This window comes from Lactuca sativa, chromosome 3 (assembly GCF_002870075.4).
Source record: "Lactuca sativa cultivar Salinas chromosome 3, Lsat_Salinas_v11, whole genome shotgun sequence".
In the NCBI taxonomy this organism is placed as follows: domain Eukaryota; kingdom Viridiplantae; phylum Streptophyta; class Magnoliopsida; order Asterales; family Asteraceae; genus Lactuca; species Lactuca sativa.
Genome location: NC_056625.2, coordinates 26,955,501 through 26,975,561, shown reverse-complemented (window position 1 = coordinate 26,975,561; position 20,061 = coordinate 26,955,501). Strand labels below are relative to the sequence as shown.

The 20,061-nt window shown below is 35.2% G+C and overlaps 1 protein-coding gene across 3 annotated transcripts; it reads right to left on the bottom strand.

The window, feature by feature from the left end:
- Positions 1-14,540: 14,540 nt before the first annotated feature.
- Positions 14,541-18,992, bottom strand: LOC111884121 (inactive poly [ADP-ribose] polymerase RCD1). 3 transcript variants are annotated; one of them, XM_023880443.3, is made up of 8 exons: positions 18,604-18,990; positions 17,757-17,871; positions 16,113-17,268; positions 15,756-16,018; positions 15,532-15,632; positions 15,181-15,375; positions 14,981-15,102; positions 14,541-14,891 (listed from the first exon to the last, which is right to left on the bottom strand). In XM_023880443.3, exons 3-7 carry the CDS (start codon positions 17,147-17,149, stop codon positions 15,001-15,003), a joined length of 1,698 nt encoding a protein of 565 aa, XP_023736211.1. In that variant the 5' UTR covers positions 17,150-17,268; positions 17,757-17,871; positions 18,604-18,990; the 3' UTR covers positions 14,541-14,891; positions 14,981-15,000. The 3 variants fall into 3 exon arrangements, with proteins under 3 accessions (XP_023736211.1, XP_023736212.1, XP_042755951.1); XM_023880444.3 differs by having other exon boundaries at positions 17,757-17,866; XM_042900017.2 differs by having other exon boundaries at positions 15,532-15,629; positions 17,757-18,992.
- Positions 18,993-20,061: the final 1,069 nt, after the last annotated feature.

Genomic DNA, 20,061 nt, shown 5'->3' with positions numbered 1-20,061 from the left:
AATAAGGAAATCCTAGTCCATAATGGACCTAAACCGGGATTTCTAGGGTTTCCAATTCTTTGTTGACTATTTGAAGTGTTTGTATAGAGTGTTTGATGAAATTTTGTTGTCACTGAATAAGCATCATACATTCTTTCAAGTTTTAATCACCATGTTATAATTGTTCAATGTTTACAAAGCATCAAAATTCCTAGTTGTGACACACCTGATCACAATGGTAACAAAGTCTGACTCCGGAAGTCGGAGTCTGCTGCCTGCAGTCCCTGACCAGATGGCCCTGCTTGCCACATTGGTGGCATCCACTCCCTGATCGGCATGTCCCTGAATGAGCCTTTCCGTACTTCCCATAAGTGCGACCTGGATGTCCCCCAGTCCTAGTATCAGCGGTCTTAGACCGCTTTGGCGCCGGATGCGACTGTGCCAGGGTCTGCCGCTGCTCCCTCAACTGCAGCTCAATCTCCAACTCACGCCGCCTCGCAGCCTCCTGTAAATCTATAAGAGTATCACATCGTTGGGTAGACACAAACTGTCAGATGCCAGTCTTGAGCATGCTCAGATAACGTGTCATCTGAGCCTGCTCGGAAGCAAACTCTAGGCAGAACATCACCCTCTCTGTGAACATACGGGTGATCTCTATCACCGACTCCCCATCCTGTCTCAAACTCAAAAACTTATGAGCCAATCGTTCCCACTCAACATGTGGGATGTAACGAGCGCGGAACATATCCCTGAACTGCTCCTAAGTAACAGTAGCTCTCTAATCATCAGTGTAGGACCCAGTCGTCAATATCCACTGGTCCTTGGCCCCGGACCTCAACAAGTTCAGGTCACACCTAACCTTCGGATCAGTAGGACACAAGCAAGTAAAGAAACACCCCCTCCACATCAGAAGCCCACCTCATGGCCTTGATGGGGTCCTGGGTCCTGGGTCCCATCAAAAGTAGGGGGCTTCGTGTTATCGAAGTCCCTGTATTGGAAGCCTCGATTGGCTCCTACTCCTCCTCCTGCAGTTGTTACAGCCGATGCAGCTGCAGCGGCAGCCGTCTCTCCAAGGGCTGCGTATCACTCATCGAAGTACTCAACCATGGTGTAACGCCCGTAGATCCGGGCTAGTCAATTTAGAGACAATAAGTGTCGAAACAACTTTTAGACAAAATATTATTTAGAATAAATAATTTGAACCAAGTTGTAGTATATGTCACAAGGTTTCCGTACATATAAAGAACGCCGAAATCCGAGTTATAATGAAGAAGTTATGACCCGTCGAAGTTTCGCGACGGAACCGGCACGGCACCGGGAAGCATAAATAGTGAATTTACGATAGAGCGAGTTTTAGCCTTATCAATCTAAATGTAAGTCGTAGAATACGTTAAACCTAGAGCGTCCATAAAAAGAACGCCCAAATCTGACTTCGTATAAAGAAGTTATGATTTTTCGAAGTTTTGGCTTAGCGGTGTACAACCCGAAATTCGAATATTAGATCGAGTAGTTTTTAGCCGACACAACCTAAATGAGAATTGAATATCTCATTATTTTTAGCGTAACGATAAAAAGACAGACGAAAACGGACGTCGGATGAAGAAGTTATGAATTTTTAACGGACCAATCATGTCCCGACCAGTTAAAAATATAAAATTTAAAATAAACTCAAAATTAGCCAAGGGAATCTAAACGAAAGTTGTAGAGTACATTCCCGCCTTCGCTTGGATATAAAGAACGTCGAAAATGGAGCTCGTATGCAAAAGTTGTGATTTTTCTAAGTCGGGAGGGTGTTGTGCGAGTTTGGGTGATGTGGCGCGATCACAGCCGTTGCTTCCTCCCCAAGGCTAGCCACCAGATGGTGAAACGTGGCACATTACGCCCAGCGTAATTTTGATTACGCTCAGCGTAACCATTACGCTTAGCGTAATTTTTGAGTACGCTCGGCGTACTCGGCGCTGGCAACCTATAAATAGAGGCGTAAATCTCTCATTTTCTTCACAACTCTCCACTTCTTTCCTCCCAAATACCCCAAACCTTCAAGGTTTTTCCCTAGCACCTCCAAGGTGTTAGAAGCAAGTCCCAGAGCACCGGGAAGCTCCGAGAGGAGGAGCCTTTCGGCTCGGGAACGCTGCTCCAGTAAAGCCTGGTTTTCGATAAAACCCGCTGTAAGTGAGCTACGCCGATGCTATTTTTAAGATACCTTCTAATTAATTATAGTAACATTATTAGGACCTTAAAATAATTATTTGTACTATTATTTTGAGTTATATAGTGCTGTTTAATGCTTATATAATAATAATAACAGCTAGACTATTAAATTAGTCTCGGTAAATACTAGGGATGAGCAACGGGCCAAACCCGGACCAGACTGGCCTGAAGACCGAGAACCCGAAGACCGAAAATTGTGAATTTTCTTACCCGAAAACCGGATCGTTTTTGGATGTATCGGGTTCGGGTTCGGGTTCGGGTTCGGTCCGGTCCGGTCTCGGGTACTAAACCGGGTTTCGGGTTTTGGACCGAACTAGGCTTTGAAATTGGTACAATGCGGGACTTTACTTAGATCACATGCAAATGAGGTGTCTACAAAAAAAATACAAACCTTATTAACATTTGGAACAAATAAAAATTACACTATTTAGCATAAAAACTACACTTTTTATTAAAAAAGATGCATGTTTTAACAAAAAAGAAACAACATTGCTAATAAAAAAACTGCATTTTAACAACTTTTTTGTGTAAAAAACAACAAAAAACAACATTATTTATAAAAAACTGCATGTTTTTATAAAAAAAATTTGCATGTTTTTAAATTTTTTTTTCGCATGTTTGAACAAAAAATAGCGTGCTAGATACATTCTTTCTTGTAAAGTGATAGGAACAAACGTTGATCAAGATTTATAAACAATGTTAAAATAAAAACATCAAGTTTTATACATAATGTTATATATAACATTAACTAATAATTCAATATCCTTATCTATATATTCTAAGGAGAAAAAAATTTCCGGTCCGGTCCGGGTTAAATCCCGTATTCCGGGTACGGTCCGGTCCAAACCCGAAACCCGATTAATGGTAAAAACAAAACCCGAAAACCGGCCCATTAATATGTATATCCGGTCCGGTCCCGGTTTTTTTCCGGTCCGGTCCGGTCCAACGGGTCATATGCTCATCCCTAGTAAATACTGAACTAAACCCTAGTGGTAATGATACTAGGTTTTGTCGAGGGAAATTGTTTTAAGAGTAACGAAGTGTTGTCGAGTCACCACCGTATCAGGTGAGTGCATAGTCCTTTTCATCTTACACATAGATATGAAGTATTTTAATATAAATTACGTGCTATGTGTGCATATTGTCTGAATAATTGTTGCCTATGCTGGGTGAAAGATTTTTATACATGTTTTAAATGATTTAAACTGTATATCTATTTTATATCTACAAAATGTGTTGGGTAAAACATGGGTAGATGAAATAGTTGTTGTGTGATAACATGATGGAAGACATCAATGTTGACAGTGATCCAGTCATCTAGTGGAGTATAGATGACGACCATGGACGATACTAGACAGTCCAGTGGAATGCTAGCAGGCTCGTAACCTGTACGTGTTTCTAAACTAGGTGCTCATTAGGTATTTTTGAACTGAGTGTGTTCATTACGTATTTTGAACTGAGTGTGTTCACTAGGTATCTTTGAACTGAGTGTGTTCACTAGGTATTTTGAACTAAGTCTGCTCACTAGTTACTTTTGAACTAAGTGCTTACCATATGTTTAGGACTACGTTTTCACCAGATATACTCTATAAGCCTTGGTAACGATGGACTTCGTGCCGATTCCTTAGGATGATCCTTAGGAATAAATAAACGAGGAATAGCTGATTCTTAGGGTAGATCCTTAATACTAAAGAAGGTAATGGGGATGGGTAATCGGGTTGATTGTTTGATTGTTTAAACATAATAATTATATTAATGTGGGTTGAAAACCCTATGTACTCACCAGGTTTCCCAACCTGACCCACTCAATTTATTTATATCACAGGTGTTGATATGAAGTCACATTACACTGAGAGATTAAAGAGATGTAGATCACTAGTGTAAATAAATGTAAGTTCTGTTTATGCTTATGTTTCTGTATTGACGATGACATCCCAAACGTTTTAAAATGAATAAAATACGTTTCTTCGAAAATGCTTTGATAACGTATTTATCGTTTTTGTTTGGAACAAATTCCGCAACATTTTTATGAAAAGAAATACTCTGATTTTTTTTACAAAGCATAAACAAAATCGGTCTTTTCTGGCCGTGAAAAATGGGGATGTCACACATGGCGGTCTTAATAAACCCAAACATCTCTGGCAGCTGTTCCCGGAACAAAGTGGAAACCTCATCATGCAGGATCTCTTGAATCCTGGCGTCTAGCTCATCTGTCCCCATCTACACCATAGCCTCAGGTGTTGTTGGCCCCTCCTGGCCTCCGTCTCCTGACCCGGATCCAGTCACAAAGCATCTCGTCATCACCATTCTTAAAACATAACAAAATATATCAGATAATTCACATAATAACAGGGGACTAACTTCCAACTAAACCCTATGGGTTGTGACTTCCTTGCTACGCATATGGGTCCTGTGCTTTCAGTAGTACGGGCCTATACTACCTTCCACACCTACCCATATTTGTCTCAAGTATCACCACAATGCCCTAACAATACACATGCTCCTGGTGGTCACTCAACCTCACTCCTAGAGGAAGGCTAATTGTCTCTCAACTGACCTATCGGCCTCACACAACCCACCCATCCATGAAACTTCCACCAACCCTACAGCACTAGTGTATGCTATCCATACATAACGCTGGACCCTATAGACTTTCGAATATTTGATCCTACCCTAAGTCCCTAATCAACAAGAATATAACATAAGGCCAAATCAAGCATTCTCAGGCTATAAGATCTTAATTATGTACAGCCGTGATACATACACAAGCAACTACAGTAATGATGTCAATCTCATGTAAGGAAAACCCTAGGATAGCAGGCATCATGTAATCAGACAATTTTATCATGCAATTCCTGAAGATCCTTACCCTAGTACTAGCATGTTGTTCTAACATATAACAATATCAAATAACCGTATGGTATTTTGGTATTCTGGGGTCTACTTACTGGCTCCGGCTGATCGTACACCATGTATCCTCCTTTTCTTATTCTGAAAACTATTATAAAATTATTTTGAAAATCCTTCCTTGGTTTGAGACTGGATTCACACGAGTGTTAATCCAATTCACTCAAACCAAGGCTCTGATACCAACTTGCAACACCCATAAAAATCATGCCAAATTTGAACTTTTAAAAACATTTCAAATCATTACTCACTTGTTTTCAAAATGTATAATATCAAAGTTTTTCTAAAAACATAAACAAAACATGAGGAGTTGTACGATCACGCATTTGCCTTGCCGCGATCCCCTGATGCACCTGAAACAATAATCTGAAACTGTAAGCCTAAAAGCTTAGTGAGTTCCCCCAAAATACACATACCCATGACAATACACATATAATCATAAACAGCATACTACGGGTCCAGTCAACCATCGGGTTGGAATACCCCAGGCCCTCAACCATCTGGTTGGAATGCCACCATACTATGGGTCCAATCATCCTCGGGATGGAATACCCGAGGCCCACAACCAACAGGTTGGAATGCCCACATACTAGGAGTCCAATCATCCTCGGGATGGAATACTCACGGCCCACAACCAATAGGTTGGAATGCCCATGTCTATTGGCTTTCGCAGAAAGCAGATAAGCCTCAACCGCCAAACAAACATGTGCACATATAACAGATAAACACAACATTCTATAGACAAACAAACCGATCTAACAGATCATAACAACATAGCAACATCCTATCTACTAGGATACTGATCTAACGGATCATAGCGACATATAACATCCTATTTACCAGGATACTGATCTAACGGATCATAGCAACATATAAAATCCTATCTACCAAGATATTGATCTAACGGATCATAGCAGCATATAACATCCTGTCTACCAGGATACTGATCTAACAGATCATACTAGCATAACATATCAGGATAACAATCCAAAAAGGGTTGGCCTTGGTTCCTTAGACCCTTGAGTATAGTGAGGAAAATTCACCTCGCAAGTAGTGTCGAATTACTGTAAATCTCTAACTGTTGTCTCACCAGGAATCCCGAACTATCACATAATAAATACTAAGTTAATACCCAAAATAACCTTCTTGACTAAGTGTCCACACCACTCATTAATTCCATCCTCTTTATTGGGCCAAATCCCAATACCAAGTCCTTAACTTGAAAGTCCATTTATAAAGCCCATTATTGGCCCAATTTACCAAATTGGGCTTAACGCCCTAATTGGGCCTAATCCCAAGATCCATTATCAAAACTTGGCCAAAAACATTATATTCATAAAGTCCAGCAAAGGCCCAAACCTAATTAGTCCATAAACAAACAAAAAATGGAAGCCCAAAAGTCCAAGGCCCAACAGAGGACGTACGCGGGGCATACTCGCTGAGATGTTGACCACCATTGAGTGGTTGACATAGTACGTTGGGCGTATGCAGTGTTTTGCCAAAATCTTATTAAGTGCTTAATGGCTTAAGCACTTAAGCCCAAACTTCAGATCCAGAGACCTTACATGCCTAGGACCCATAAAGTCATGAAGTTTATCACTTTGGATGTCCAGAAAGCTCTTGATACTTGGTCTTAATCCATTAATACCTACTTATTCCATGCATGGGACACATTCAGCTATTGGGACCTCATTTTTATCACTTATGACCCTTTATAGGGTCTGGAAGGACAGCTTAATATGACCAAGATGCATCATGCACCATATTGGGTTTTTTGGGACAAGAAATGTGCCAAGAACCTAAATAATACAAGATCTACTCAAAATAGTTGCCAAGCTATAATTTTTTACCTTCTGGAGTTCCTAAAGCACAAGAAAACTTCAGATCTACAAGCTGGCCTTCCTTCTCCAACTACTTGATGCAATGACTTCACCTTCAAGAGTTCAAAACACACATTAACTCACACCCACACACAAAGTTAGGGTTTGGGACGTTTCTAAAACATGGAGGCTGAGAATGATGAGAGAAAATGAGCCATAAGGATATTTATATAGCCCCCAACCCGAAATATTAGGGTTTCAACCAGACATTAGTACGCCCATCGTACACAAGTTACGCCCAGCGTACTAAGGCGGACCTTAGTATGCTCAGCGTGCACTTATGTACGTGCAGCGTACTCCTTCTTGGCCCAAGGTTGCAACTTTTTCCCTTAAACTTATCTTGGCTCTACACTTCCAACCCTAAGGACTACAAATGACCAGATAATGATAGAAGAGGGTTCGGAAATACCTGCAAAATCTTGGGATGTTACATTAAGTGAGGGACTTCGGGAGAGGCCATGTTAACGTACTGGTATTTTCTTAATAGGGTTCCAAATAAAAAGAACAAAACTGTGTCATATGAACTTTGATTCAAGAAAAATCTAAATTTTAGTTATCTCCGGGTTTGGGGAAGTCAGAGAGTTGCCACACTCACCGGACCTAAAAGAAGAACTTTGGGAGAACGTGGAATATATTGTATATTCATCGGGTATGATGAACATTCCAAGGCATATAGGTTCTATGTAATAGAATCTAATGATTCAGTATTGATTAACACCGTTATCGAGTCATGGGATACAATTTTTTATGAGATGCATTTTTCATCGATTCAAAGGCCTAAGGATATGACTTTTGGCACTATTGAAGTGCAAAATCCAGAAATTCAAGATGGTGTTGTTGTACCATAAACACAAGAGCTTCATAGAAGCAAAAGAGGCCGAATTGTGATAGATTTCGGTTCCAACTTCCAACTGTATTTAGTGGAAAGTTTAAGGGATGAAATTGGTCTTGGATACTCTTTTTTATAGTATTAAGGATGATCCTAATGAATTTTAAGAGGTTAGAGAGTCTCTAGATGTTGTCTTTTGGAAGGAAGCGACTGATGATTAAATATTGTCAATTCTTAAGAACAACACTTGAGTGTTGTGTTATTTGCCTCCAAGTTCACCACTTGGTTGCAAATGGATTTCCAAAATAAAAATGAATTTTAATGGGACTATTGACAAGTACAAAACCCAATTGTTCATTCAAGGTTTTAGGCAAAAACCCGAAGTTGACTATTTTGATACGTACGCTTCGGTTACGTGTATTTCTACTATTAGATTGTTAATTGCTTTGGAAAGTATCCGCCATCTGATTATCCATCAAATGGATGTTAAAACAGCCTTTCTAAATGGTGAACTTGATGAAGAAGTTTACATGAAACAACCATAAGTTCATGTTATTCCCGATAAAGAGCATATAGTATGTAAACTAGTGAAATCTTTATATGGGTTGAATCAATCACCCAAACAATGGCATCAAAAGTTTGATGAAGTTATTTTGTCCACCGGTTTCAAGTTAATCCAATGTGATAAATGTGTTTATATTAGATGTGATGATGTTATTGGTGCATGAGCGATCATTTGCCTATATGTGGATGACATGATGATTTTTGGTATTAACCTGGATCAAATAGACGAAACAAAGCAATTTTTGTTGTCTAAATTCTCCATGAAAGACTTGGGAAAGGCTGATGTAATTCTTGGTATAAGGATTAAGAGGGTGAACAAGGGCATAGTAATGATTCAAATTCATTATGTTAAGAAAATTCTCAAACAGTTCAATTTTAGTGATTGTTCTCCCGTGAGCACTCTCATAGATTCTAGTGTGAAATTAATGCATAACATTGGCATTCCTATTCACAATTAGAATACTCTAAGGCTATTGGTAGCTTGATATATGTTATGAAAAGTACCAAGCCTAACATTGCTTTTGTTGTGGGAAAGTTGAGCAATTACATTAGTAATCCTAGTGCTCGATATTTACAACCAATTAATAGAGTGTTTAAGTATCTCAAGAAAACCATGGGTTATTGGTTGAGTTATTTGGGAAGTCCTTTTTTTAGAAGGTAATTCGGATGCAAGTTGGATAACCACCATGGAGGATCATTCCTCAACTAATGGTTGGGTATTCTTTCTTGGGGAATGTGTCATTTCCTGGGCTACCAAGAAGCAAACTTGCATTATAAACTCGACAATGGAATATGACTTTGTTGCATTAGTTTATGCTGGTAAAGAAGCTGATTGGCTAAGGAATTTAGTCTATGAGATTCCTTTATGGTCAAAGCCAATAGTACTCATCTCTATCCTTTGTGCTAATGCAACCGCCTTGGCTAATGCAACCGCCTTGGCTAAGGCATACAGCCAAGTTTATAATGGCGAGTCTAAACACTAAGGTGTTAGATACAGTATGATTAAAGAACTAATCATGAATGGTGTGATTTCGGTTGAGTTTGTGAAATCACAAAAAAAAAAGTTGGCAATCACTTTACTAAAGGTCTTACAAGAGACTTAGTGCACAAGTCTATTACTAGGATGGGATTAAAGTCCATCTAATTTTGTAATTTTAAGACACACAATTCCCTTCTAATATGATATCAGGAGTTGAATTCAATGTGGAAAGCTCACACTTATAGATTGTAACACATAAAGTATACATCCTAGGTATGTGTTCGGTTTTACAGTTGACAAGGTTGAAGTTTAACTTCTTAATAATTCCTTTTGATAAAATGTATGTGCAAATATGAAGTAAAGGAATTACATATGTGATTGTGAAGTGTAGTCGTATTTCAAGAGGTTGGGGCTTGGCCTTGATACAGTCATGAGAGGATTAGGAGACACAACTTTATAATATGTCAAGTTGTATTTTGCTAGAAATTTCAAAAAACTAGTATTTATTTTACTTTCGTGTATTCGGTTAGGTTAAAGGGTTGAATTCTTAGAACACCTTGATTCTCGAATATTTGAATTGTTTGATACTAAGATGATAATTCAATCGTCTCGACATTTTCATTTATGTAGTGGTTTAGTTTGTTTAGATAATTTTATGTTAGTTCATGGGTTACACTAAAATGGGGGAGGATCGTTGGTGATTTTAGTTTCACCGGACATTTTATGTAATTGGAACTAATATGTGAGCAAAGTGGTTCTTATTTGTACACTATATTATATGTTTGGTGAATACAGAGTGCATGCATATATAGGATCGAATTATAAGCCAGTACGACAGAATGGCGAGGGTAAAGGGAGTCACGCCCCCTTGCAAGGTTCGAGAGGTAGCGCCCCAAAAGGTCTTCAGAAATTTGAATTAGTTTCTTTATGGAAAATTCGAATTCTAATGGGTGATTATGATAAGATCGACAAATCTTGTTAGTTTTGGAAACCATTAATTAAGTCATTAAATTTGTGATTCTCTTAACTAATTTAGAACACGAAAACCCTAATTTATCAAAGTATAAATACGACTCCTCTATTGAGCCCTCATCAGAAGTCTAGAACCTAACGAAGCTCTCTCTCTCTCTCTCTCTCTCTCTCTCTCTTTCTAGATCAATCTTAGAATTCACTAGCAATTTTGGCTCACATTTTCTATGTCTAGATTCGTGAGTGCCCCTTTGGATTATCATAGACTGAATTTCTTGTAACCCGGACATAAGATAGAAATATCAGTTTGGAAAACGAACTCATACAATCCATTAGAAATCTGGTTCTTCACCATAACCCTAATATAAGTCTATACCCCTAACATCTTGGATCCTATTTGTGCACATATACCATTAAAGTCATTTGTGTACATATACCATTAAAGTGGAGCAGATCAATAAAATTCATCTACATCCTATGGTTGTTTAACTTTAACTTATATCGGTCTAATGATCTCGAATGGAGAGACTTATTTATCTTAATATATGTTATGTATTATTATGTGCTTATCCCAAATAAATATCAACACGTGTAACATGTTTCTTTAAGGGCTTTAACATAGAAAGAACCAACATGCCTTGTTTCGTAAGATTTGTTGAATTGATGTCTTTTATGGATAGTGATGTCAGTCATAACTCAAAACACGATAGTTGTTCCTCGTCGTGCAAAGTCTTGTGTGGTTTTAAAATGGCAAATTCTTATGACATCCTTTTATGCATTTGCACATATTATTCTAGGGGATTAATATATATATATATATATATATATATATATATATATATATATATATATATATATATATATATATATATATATATATATACTAGTTGTGAAACCTGTATATTATACGGGTTAATTAAAACATAATGTTAAATAGGAGCGATTAAATGAGAAGTTATTATGTGTTTAATTGTTAGACTCGTATAGTAAACGAATTATTATAATAAAATGTTAAATACAAAGGTTTAAAGTGTAAATTTATTTGAAATTGAAATTGAAATATCAAATTTGAAATTTGAAATTAATAATCATTATAGTAGGTTTAATTTATGGAAACTAAATTAATGATATAATGGAAATGAATAATGAAGTAATTGACAAGTGGAAAATAAATATTTTAAAATTATGATAAAATGACATGTGGCAAATTAAATGAGAGAATGACAAGTGGCAATAACATTTTCATTTATTAGGGTATATATATATATATATATATATATATATATATATATATATATATATATATATATATATATATATATATATATATATATATATATATATATATATATATATATCCCTATTCTAATAAAAGAATAGTTTTAATCTTCTTTTGACATGTGTCATTCTATTAGGCCTCCTAATTAATGCATATTTTATTTTACTTTTGTCATATATCATCCTAATTAATGCATGTCACTTTTGAACCTATTAATTCTTAATTTTGAATTTTAAATTTTAAATTTCTCATTCTAATTACATTAAACTAATAACATTAGAATAAAAATTAAAATAAAATTATTACAAATTATAAGTTGATATAATTTCACATATTTATTTAAATTAACGATTATAAATTTATATAACTAAAACTATATCTCTTAATTAATAATTTATTAAAATAATTGATTAATAATTTTGGGTTCTCATAATAAAAGTTTAATTAATTTTGTAACTGTGATTCTCACGGGTTATAAACTAGTATGTATATATATATATATATATATATATATATATATATATATATATATATATATATATATATATATATATATATATATATATATATATATATATATATATATATATATATATATATAAACTAGTAAATTATTCCTTTCACCATTCAAATCAAGATAATCAATAAGCCTTTTTACGTGGAGCTCAAAAGTAGCTGACATGACTGTTTTTCACTTGTGAGAGTAAAAAGTTATCATAAACAGAAACCATAAACCCTCCAAGATAATTAGTGTCAGATATCAAACCATTTTGATCGCAAAGTTAAGGGTCCATCTTTTACTTACAAGAGTAGAACTAATAAAGTACGCACCTCATATTTTTAAAGAAAATACTGATTGTATTGGTCCACAAAAAAAAATCTACATTGTAAAATACACAATCAAATTCAACTTGAAGATTAAAGTATAATGATAGAGAAGAAAGAAATACCACATTAATGTGGTGTAGCTTTGCTAAATACCCATGTTGAGTTGATAGGAAAAGAGCATATATAATATATTCTTTTAAAGGCTTGACATGAAGAACCAAAAGTTGGGGAACATATTGAATCTTTCTCTATGACTTTGGGCTACGAATAGCTCTATTTAGTGCCCTACAAATCCTTGGAAAGAAGTGAGTGAGCAAGATCTTGACAAGAACCCATTAACAGATTTCGCTTTTGTTTAATCAAATCATTCTTTACTCCAATATACTTTGTTCCATTCTCACTAACCATTTATGTCGTGTTTTCTCTTGCGTTCGCTTTTCTCTCAATTCCCTAGTTCTATTCCATTTTTCGAAGAGAAGAAAAAGTAGGGGTGACATTGTGTAGCTACAGGTAAATAAGAGAGACCCTACCAATTTATGTGATAGTCCAATCATACATATAGCTAATATAATGGTTCTCTTTGTCATCTAAGTCAAAGTAAAAAAGGTCATTCATATAATTGGATGCCATGTGGCATTGTGTACAAATAGTTTACAACACAAAAGTCTATACCAAACAAGTTTCAATCGTTTTTACTATTTTTTTTATTGGGTGTTTGTTGAAACATCCCTACTAGTTTACTTTGCAATGTGAAAGTATGAAATCGGTGGAAGACCAGTGCATCAATATGCGATTGCTTTTATATTATAATATATAGTACGTTCTTGGTGGAAAATAAACCTGAAATTGTTATGTTCATAGAATATGTTCCTTTCGAGATGTTAAGAACTAAAAGAAAACGACAACATGTTGATCACGATATCTTTGTATAGATCTTGCTACATATCGTAAGTGTTCATTCTTGGATCGATAACATGATCACCATAAATATTTGTCAGGAAGAAACGAGAATAATCACACGCACACACATAATATTTACATGGTTCAGTCGATATGACTTACGTCCACGTTTAGAAGGAAATATTTTTATTCACAAACTTAAAAAATAATATTACAATGCTACAGGACCTTTTAAACGATAGCTACAAACCGTTTTGGGTCTCCATTTCGTTAGCTAATTATACACTAGCTAGTGGTCAATATGCTACTGGTAAGCCAGCTATTTATAAGCTAGCTACTAATCAGGCAGCTCAAATCACATCTAACAATATAGTGTATAACTTTAGCCATTAGAAAGCATATCTTTGTGTGAAAACTGTAAAGTTGGTGCCAATGGCTTTATTTATGTTTTTCCTTTGTTTTTGCTTTAGTTGGACCCTTGGAATCCAAACCAACTGTAGTAGTAGCATACAAGCCAATTATCAGATAATCGTGAACAATATTAGAAAGTGGGCCATGATGTAATTTGTCACATGTTTTTTACTAACAACTAATAATAGCATCCTCAACATAAAATGTATTATATTTATCCCTTGGATTTTTGTGAAGCTGAAAATATCAGTTGTCAGAAAACGCGTATTCTTGATATTGTTTGCATATTTAGATTACAGTCAATGTTATTTTTGAATTGTAACGAAACATCTAAGGTTACCTAAAAATAGTTTACTTTATATGTATTAAGATTTAAATTTCAAAAATTGGTCTACATTCCAACATTAGCTTTAATTATTTCCGACTTTCTATTTTCTTGATCTATTCTTATATTTTATATATTAAGATCGATTTAGATTTGTGTCGATATTTTTCATAATTCAAATGTTTATAATTTTGGTTAAATTTCAGTACTTAAATTTGTCATATAAGGTAGAATGTTGAGAAACATGTACTTTTTTTTCCTTAATGTTATTACATTGTGTTGGAAAGCTTGTATTTTCTTAATCACAAAATACAGGTTTATAATGCAATAGATCACATAACATCTAGTTAGAAGTATGAACTTTGAAGGATGCTTTCTGGTTACTGTGACTTTTGAGGAAAGTACGGAATAAATGTCAGTATAACAAGTATTTGCAGCACAAGAAGTAGGAACTAAATATAGTTATAATCATGTCAAGAGACCATAAAATTTTCTGGTTATAATCATTCAACCCATATCAGGGTTTAATGTTGATGCATATAATATAGCTGAAGAGATACAAAGCTTATACTCGATGGCACATTCTTATGTAATGTACCTAAAAAGGAGGGAGTTATATATGATATGCTGTATATTCTTATAGAACATTATATAACCTAATATTCTAAAAAGTTTAAACCAAAAATAAAATTCAAAAAATAGTAAATACCAATCTAACTACACAAATCCAAACCCATATTTTCAACGTTCAAACCTCACAAAAGACATCAAGATTTTCGCCATCTTAAATTCCCCTCACTCACTCTCTTATTTTACTTCTGCTTATGATGCTGCAAAAACATAAATAAACAATGAGATCTTAAACACTCCAAAATATTATTTTATTATTTATATAAAATCCAAAACTATTAAGACTAACCGAGAAAGGAGCTGAATGAGTTAAGCTTTGGACTGGAGACTGGATATTGTAGACCTTAATATCTCATCCCCAACTATTGATCTCAACTTCTTAATAAACTCTTCACGGCTCGTTTTCTTTCCCTACATATAAAACAAAAAATTTAAAATGATTTGATACAACAGATGATGATTAATTAGTGTATTTGTACATGTACATACCCTAAGAGATTCATACAAGATACGGACTAGCTTCATGTCAGCTGGAGCTACTTTATCTGAAATAGCTTCAAAAAGCTTTGAGAATGGCATCCATGGGGAATTAGGAGCCCTAGAGGTGCTTGATCCAACACTCGCCCCCTTTTCTAAAGACATAGGAGACGCTTTCCCACTTTGAAATTGCGTTTCACTCTTTCCCTATAAATTTTAAAAAAACAACAATAATAACACAATACAATCTTGAAAATATGATAATATCACCTTCCAGTCACACAGATTTTTAAAGGCTAAATAAGCTTCCAGTCAAAAATGTTTGATGTTATCTGTTAGGCTTTTACAAGTCAAAATACTCACCAATTTAAGTGGGGAGGAATCTATCTTTAAGGGTCCATGGGGAGGTTGAGTTGTTAACTTTGACGTGTCAACCCTACTTCGCTCTATAATCAGATTCCCTGCTGTATTATCATTCAGGAATAGAATTAATTATAAGGTCTCGTCTCTAGGATGATATATTAATAATGGGTTATTTTGTATTCATATTTATAATTTAATTTTTTTTTTTTAAAAAAAAATACTACCTTGAGCAGTAAGACTAGGAGACATCTTAAAAGTGAGTGTGTATTCCGGATAGATATGTGTATTCATATTCATATTCCAAACAACAAAATGATTTGGATTTTCCAGATTATCAACTCCACAGTCAAAGCACTCATCACTCGGGTAAAATTGTTTAGACCCCGGTAAAACAACTTCCATATTTCCCAATATTACACGGCATAAAACCATGCATTGTATTTGTATTTCTACCCCTTTTTCGTCAACATCACAAATAATATCTTCACTGTAACACCACCAAAACATTAGATCTTTTTCTTTTTTTTTTTTAATAAATATCCCACGAAAACATAAAGCTTATATTTATATAACACCCGTACCTGTTGTGGGCAGAATGGACAGCTGTAAAGTGGACCCCATAGCCATACCTTCCAAGTTTTAGCCCATCATGTCCTAGCCCATAAACCCCAGTGGTGGAGGTGGAGGTGGACCCCACAGGGCTTGCAAACCAACCGTATCTGACATTCGCGTTTCCGCGAACCTTTTTAGTAATTTCAGCCTGTGCATGGAAAAGATCTAGCTTTGATTCCATAACACCACCACAACATTTCTTCACTTCAATTATATCAACCTTCAAGCCTTGACTTTGACTTTGACTTACGCTCTTCATAAACATATTTCTCACTGTTTCTTGATCCAAAGTAGGGGATGCAGCATCTTCTTCATCAATCTGTATTTTCTCAACACATTGGTCAGCTTTTGCATCTAGATGGTTTTTTGTTTGACCTTCCTGGTCAATTTTGACCCTCTTAACGTTTGACTCTTCCACACATTCTTCCAAACTATTGTTACTTATTTCATTTAGTTCGATCTCAACATGCAACTTAATTTCAGGGTCTATTTCAATTTCAGTATCTTTCTGAATTTCATAACTTTCAGGGAAAAAACAGCTACCTTTTTCATCAATCCATGCTATCGGTTTTCGTGCCCCGTTTTTCAAATCTACTTCATTCATATGTAAAATATCTAACATTACCTGACGCCCATTAAACTTCACTTCAAATGCTGTTGTTTTTGCCATGAAGTGTTCTTTAACCAAGTCAATAACATCTTGGGAGAAATCATTCCATTGACCACCTTCAGAGAAAAGGACACGTTGAGGGAGTCCACTTCTCATAAAATTTGAGTAGTTTTTTAGTAAAATTTTTGAGGAAGAGGAGCATGTGGACTTGAAGCTATTATTATTGTCTCTCTTTCTCTTTAGAGTCTTGTTCAATATTGATGCAAAACCAGGCCTCACAACACTTAAAGCCCTGTTGCTAGATCTGGCTATTTGAGATAACTGCTTCCTCTTTGAAGTAACGATGACTCGACTACCAGTGTTGTTGTCTGATACTTTAACCCATTTTGATGCCATTTTATCTACACGCTTAGTAGTTGTTGTAGTAGTAGTAGTATTTACACAAGTCAACCTAAAGTCACCTATCTAGAGCAATTTACTATACTCAAAATGAGGTGGAGAAGGAATTGCAAGTCCTGCATAAACAGAAGCCATTACAATGAGTTCCTTTTTAAAATATAAAGAAAAAACAGTCTCAATGAATGATGTACAGTTGTCTGAAGAATGATGAAGAGAAAGATGAAGCTAAACTTTGCCTAACTTATGACAAAGAAGTTAGTAGTGAAATTTCATTTTTTTCATGTTATAAAAATGCTACACCTCCCAGAAGAGAAGAAATTTTTTTTTTTTTATATTTTTTTTAAAAAAGTGGCAACTGAAATAATATGTGTATGTATCCACAAAGTAATCCTGCACATAAAAGATACTCAGTTAGAGCATATACATAGCAAAAGTTGAGCTTCTGAGAGTTTAATCACTAGCAATAAAAACTCTTTATACAGGAACAATTGCTTTGAAGAACACCTCAATAAAGACAAAAGTGATTATTACTATTATAATTTATAACCAAAAGATGATCAAAGAAAAACATTAAATTAAGCAGATTGAAGTTAAGAGAACATACCATTTCTTAAAATTGGCTTCAGTTCCGCATAATGCGGCCATTTCCCTTCCATTGCTTGAGATCGACAAATTCTTAATCCTACCATAAAGTAATTACAGCTCTAACAAGTACTACACTAAAACACAAAACTTTCATCAGCACATATATATATATATAGGAAAACGTTATATTGAACCTTGGCTCCTTATGTTGAAGTTAGGAAGTCTTGGTATGAAGCATATTTTGCAGATTAAATTGTTTATGTCGCTCGGATTACAAAGGAATCATGTTAAACAGTTGTTTCAATGTGTACACTTCTTTTGAGAAATATTATTTTATTGAAAACAAGCATAAAACAGTTGTTTCTTTTTGATGTGATGTCTGTAATCCTCCATTTAATTCCATCTATGTCAAATTAAAGCCACACATATGTGGATCCAACTCACAAATAAGTGGCATCCCTAAATTTTACACTATGACTCGCAAAAACAAAACAGCAAACAATAATAAAATAATTGGAAACATCAAATTTTCATCTTCCTAACCCTAGAAAAATCTGGGACAACAGTTTACCCACATAATTTTTAGTCAAACTCAAGGATAAGCCGATACTAAACAAAAACGAAAGAAAACAATAGTTTAAATGATTGTTCAACAAAAAATACTGAAGGATTCATTTGATTTAATCTGGAAGAGTTTGATAAAAAAAATTATATAAGCTGCCGGTTTTAGTGACGGATCAAACCATATCTTCCCACAAAACACTCAGATATCACATTAAAACACAGTTCAGTACGGATCTGTCAAAGATCCTAAGCAATACCATCGAATCCGGAAAAAAGGCATCAATTCGATCAAAAGAACTTACCAACAAAAGAACTATATAGCCTCAAGCATAAATCACCTACTTCCGATGGGTATCGATGAACAAGATCAATCTACAAATTGATCGTTAACTAGGTCGTCGTTCCTGCAAACGACTAAAAAGCCCAAAGTTGAATTTTGGGAAGCAGAACGCCGAGATAACAAGACAGCGACGTTAGAGAGGCGATGACTTGGAATTGATTGGGGTTTATGTATGTATGTTTTGTGTGAAATTATTGAAAGGGTTTTGCTTGGCGGAAAAGAAAACAGAGGAGAGAGAAACGTCGGCGAGGTCGCAATTCGGCCTTCGGGTTCCGGGGAAAATTATGTGAGATGATTTAGGGGTAGTTGTGGAAGAGACGTGACACGACGACGTTTCGATGTGTACTAATTACCAAACAGGCCGTTTCTGACTTTGTAAAGATCACCTTTCACAAAATATGGAGTAAACTACAAGTTTGTCCTTTTTTGTAGAGTTTATATTTTATGTGCCATGTGATACAAAAATAAATTGTGTTACTATAAGTCTATACTTATGATTATGGTTTTATTTTATTTTGGGTCGTGATATATCTACCGTTGGTTTTTATACTTTCACTGAATAAATTAGTTATTGACAATTATACCCCTAATTATATTTTCATAAATATTCTTAACGGTTTCCTCCTCTTTTCTCCATCGCTGCTACTTGTTCGGCAGTCGTTGAAGTGTGTTTCTTCATGTCATTGGTATGATAAGCGACAATGATCTCTCTCTCTCTCTCTCTCTCTCTCTCTCTCTCTCTCTCTCTCTCTCTCTCACACACACACACACACACACACACAACAAAAGATGATGAACAAGGGCGAATTGAACAAGCTTGGTCCGGAAATTGTCATGTGAGAGTTTTTTAAGCTTTTGTCATACCTGCAATGGAATTAGCATCTAAAAGAAGACGTTGATGTTATCCCCAATTCTCAATTCCTAAAGTATTAATATATTTAAAATTCAAAAAAACTTGGAAAAAAACACCCAAAATTGTATATGTGCACTAAAAAACATACAGAAAACCTCATATCATGCAACCGTTTTCTTCTTATAGCGGCAACATCATGTGGTTTGTAAATTGGGCAAGTGATGTTACCCCGAATTGCGAATTGCTAATTTTTCCAAAAATCTACAATCATAGTTTACATTTCAACCGTGAAATTGATTGCTAGAATAGGAAAAACAATGAAGTTCACAAGAAGCATTTGCAGAGAGAATCGGATTAGACAACTTATTACATTGTTATCATTTGAAACAACTTTCCAGAAGCAAAGTATCCATTCGATTAACCAGATCACTTACTTGTGCGCACATAATGAGGATGATCTATTGGTCTCAACATTTTTTTAGAAACAAAGAAACTCTCTTAATTATCTATAAATTGAAATCGGGGGCATAATTGTCATTACACTATTTTTTCAGTGGAAGTATAAAA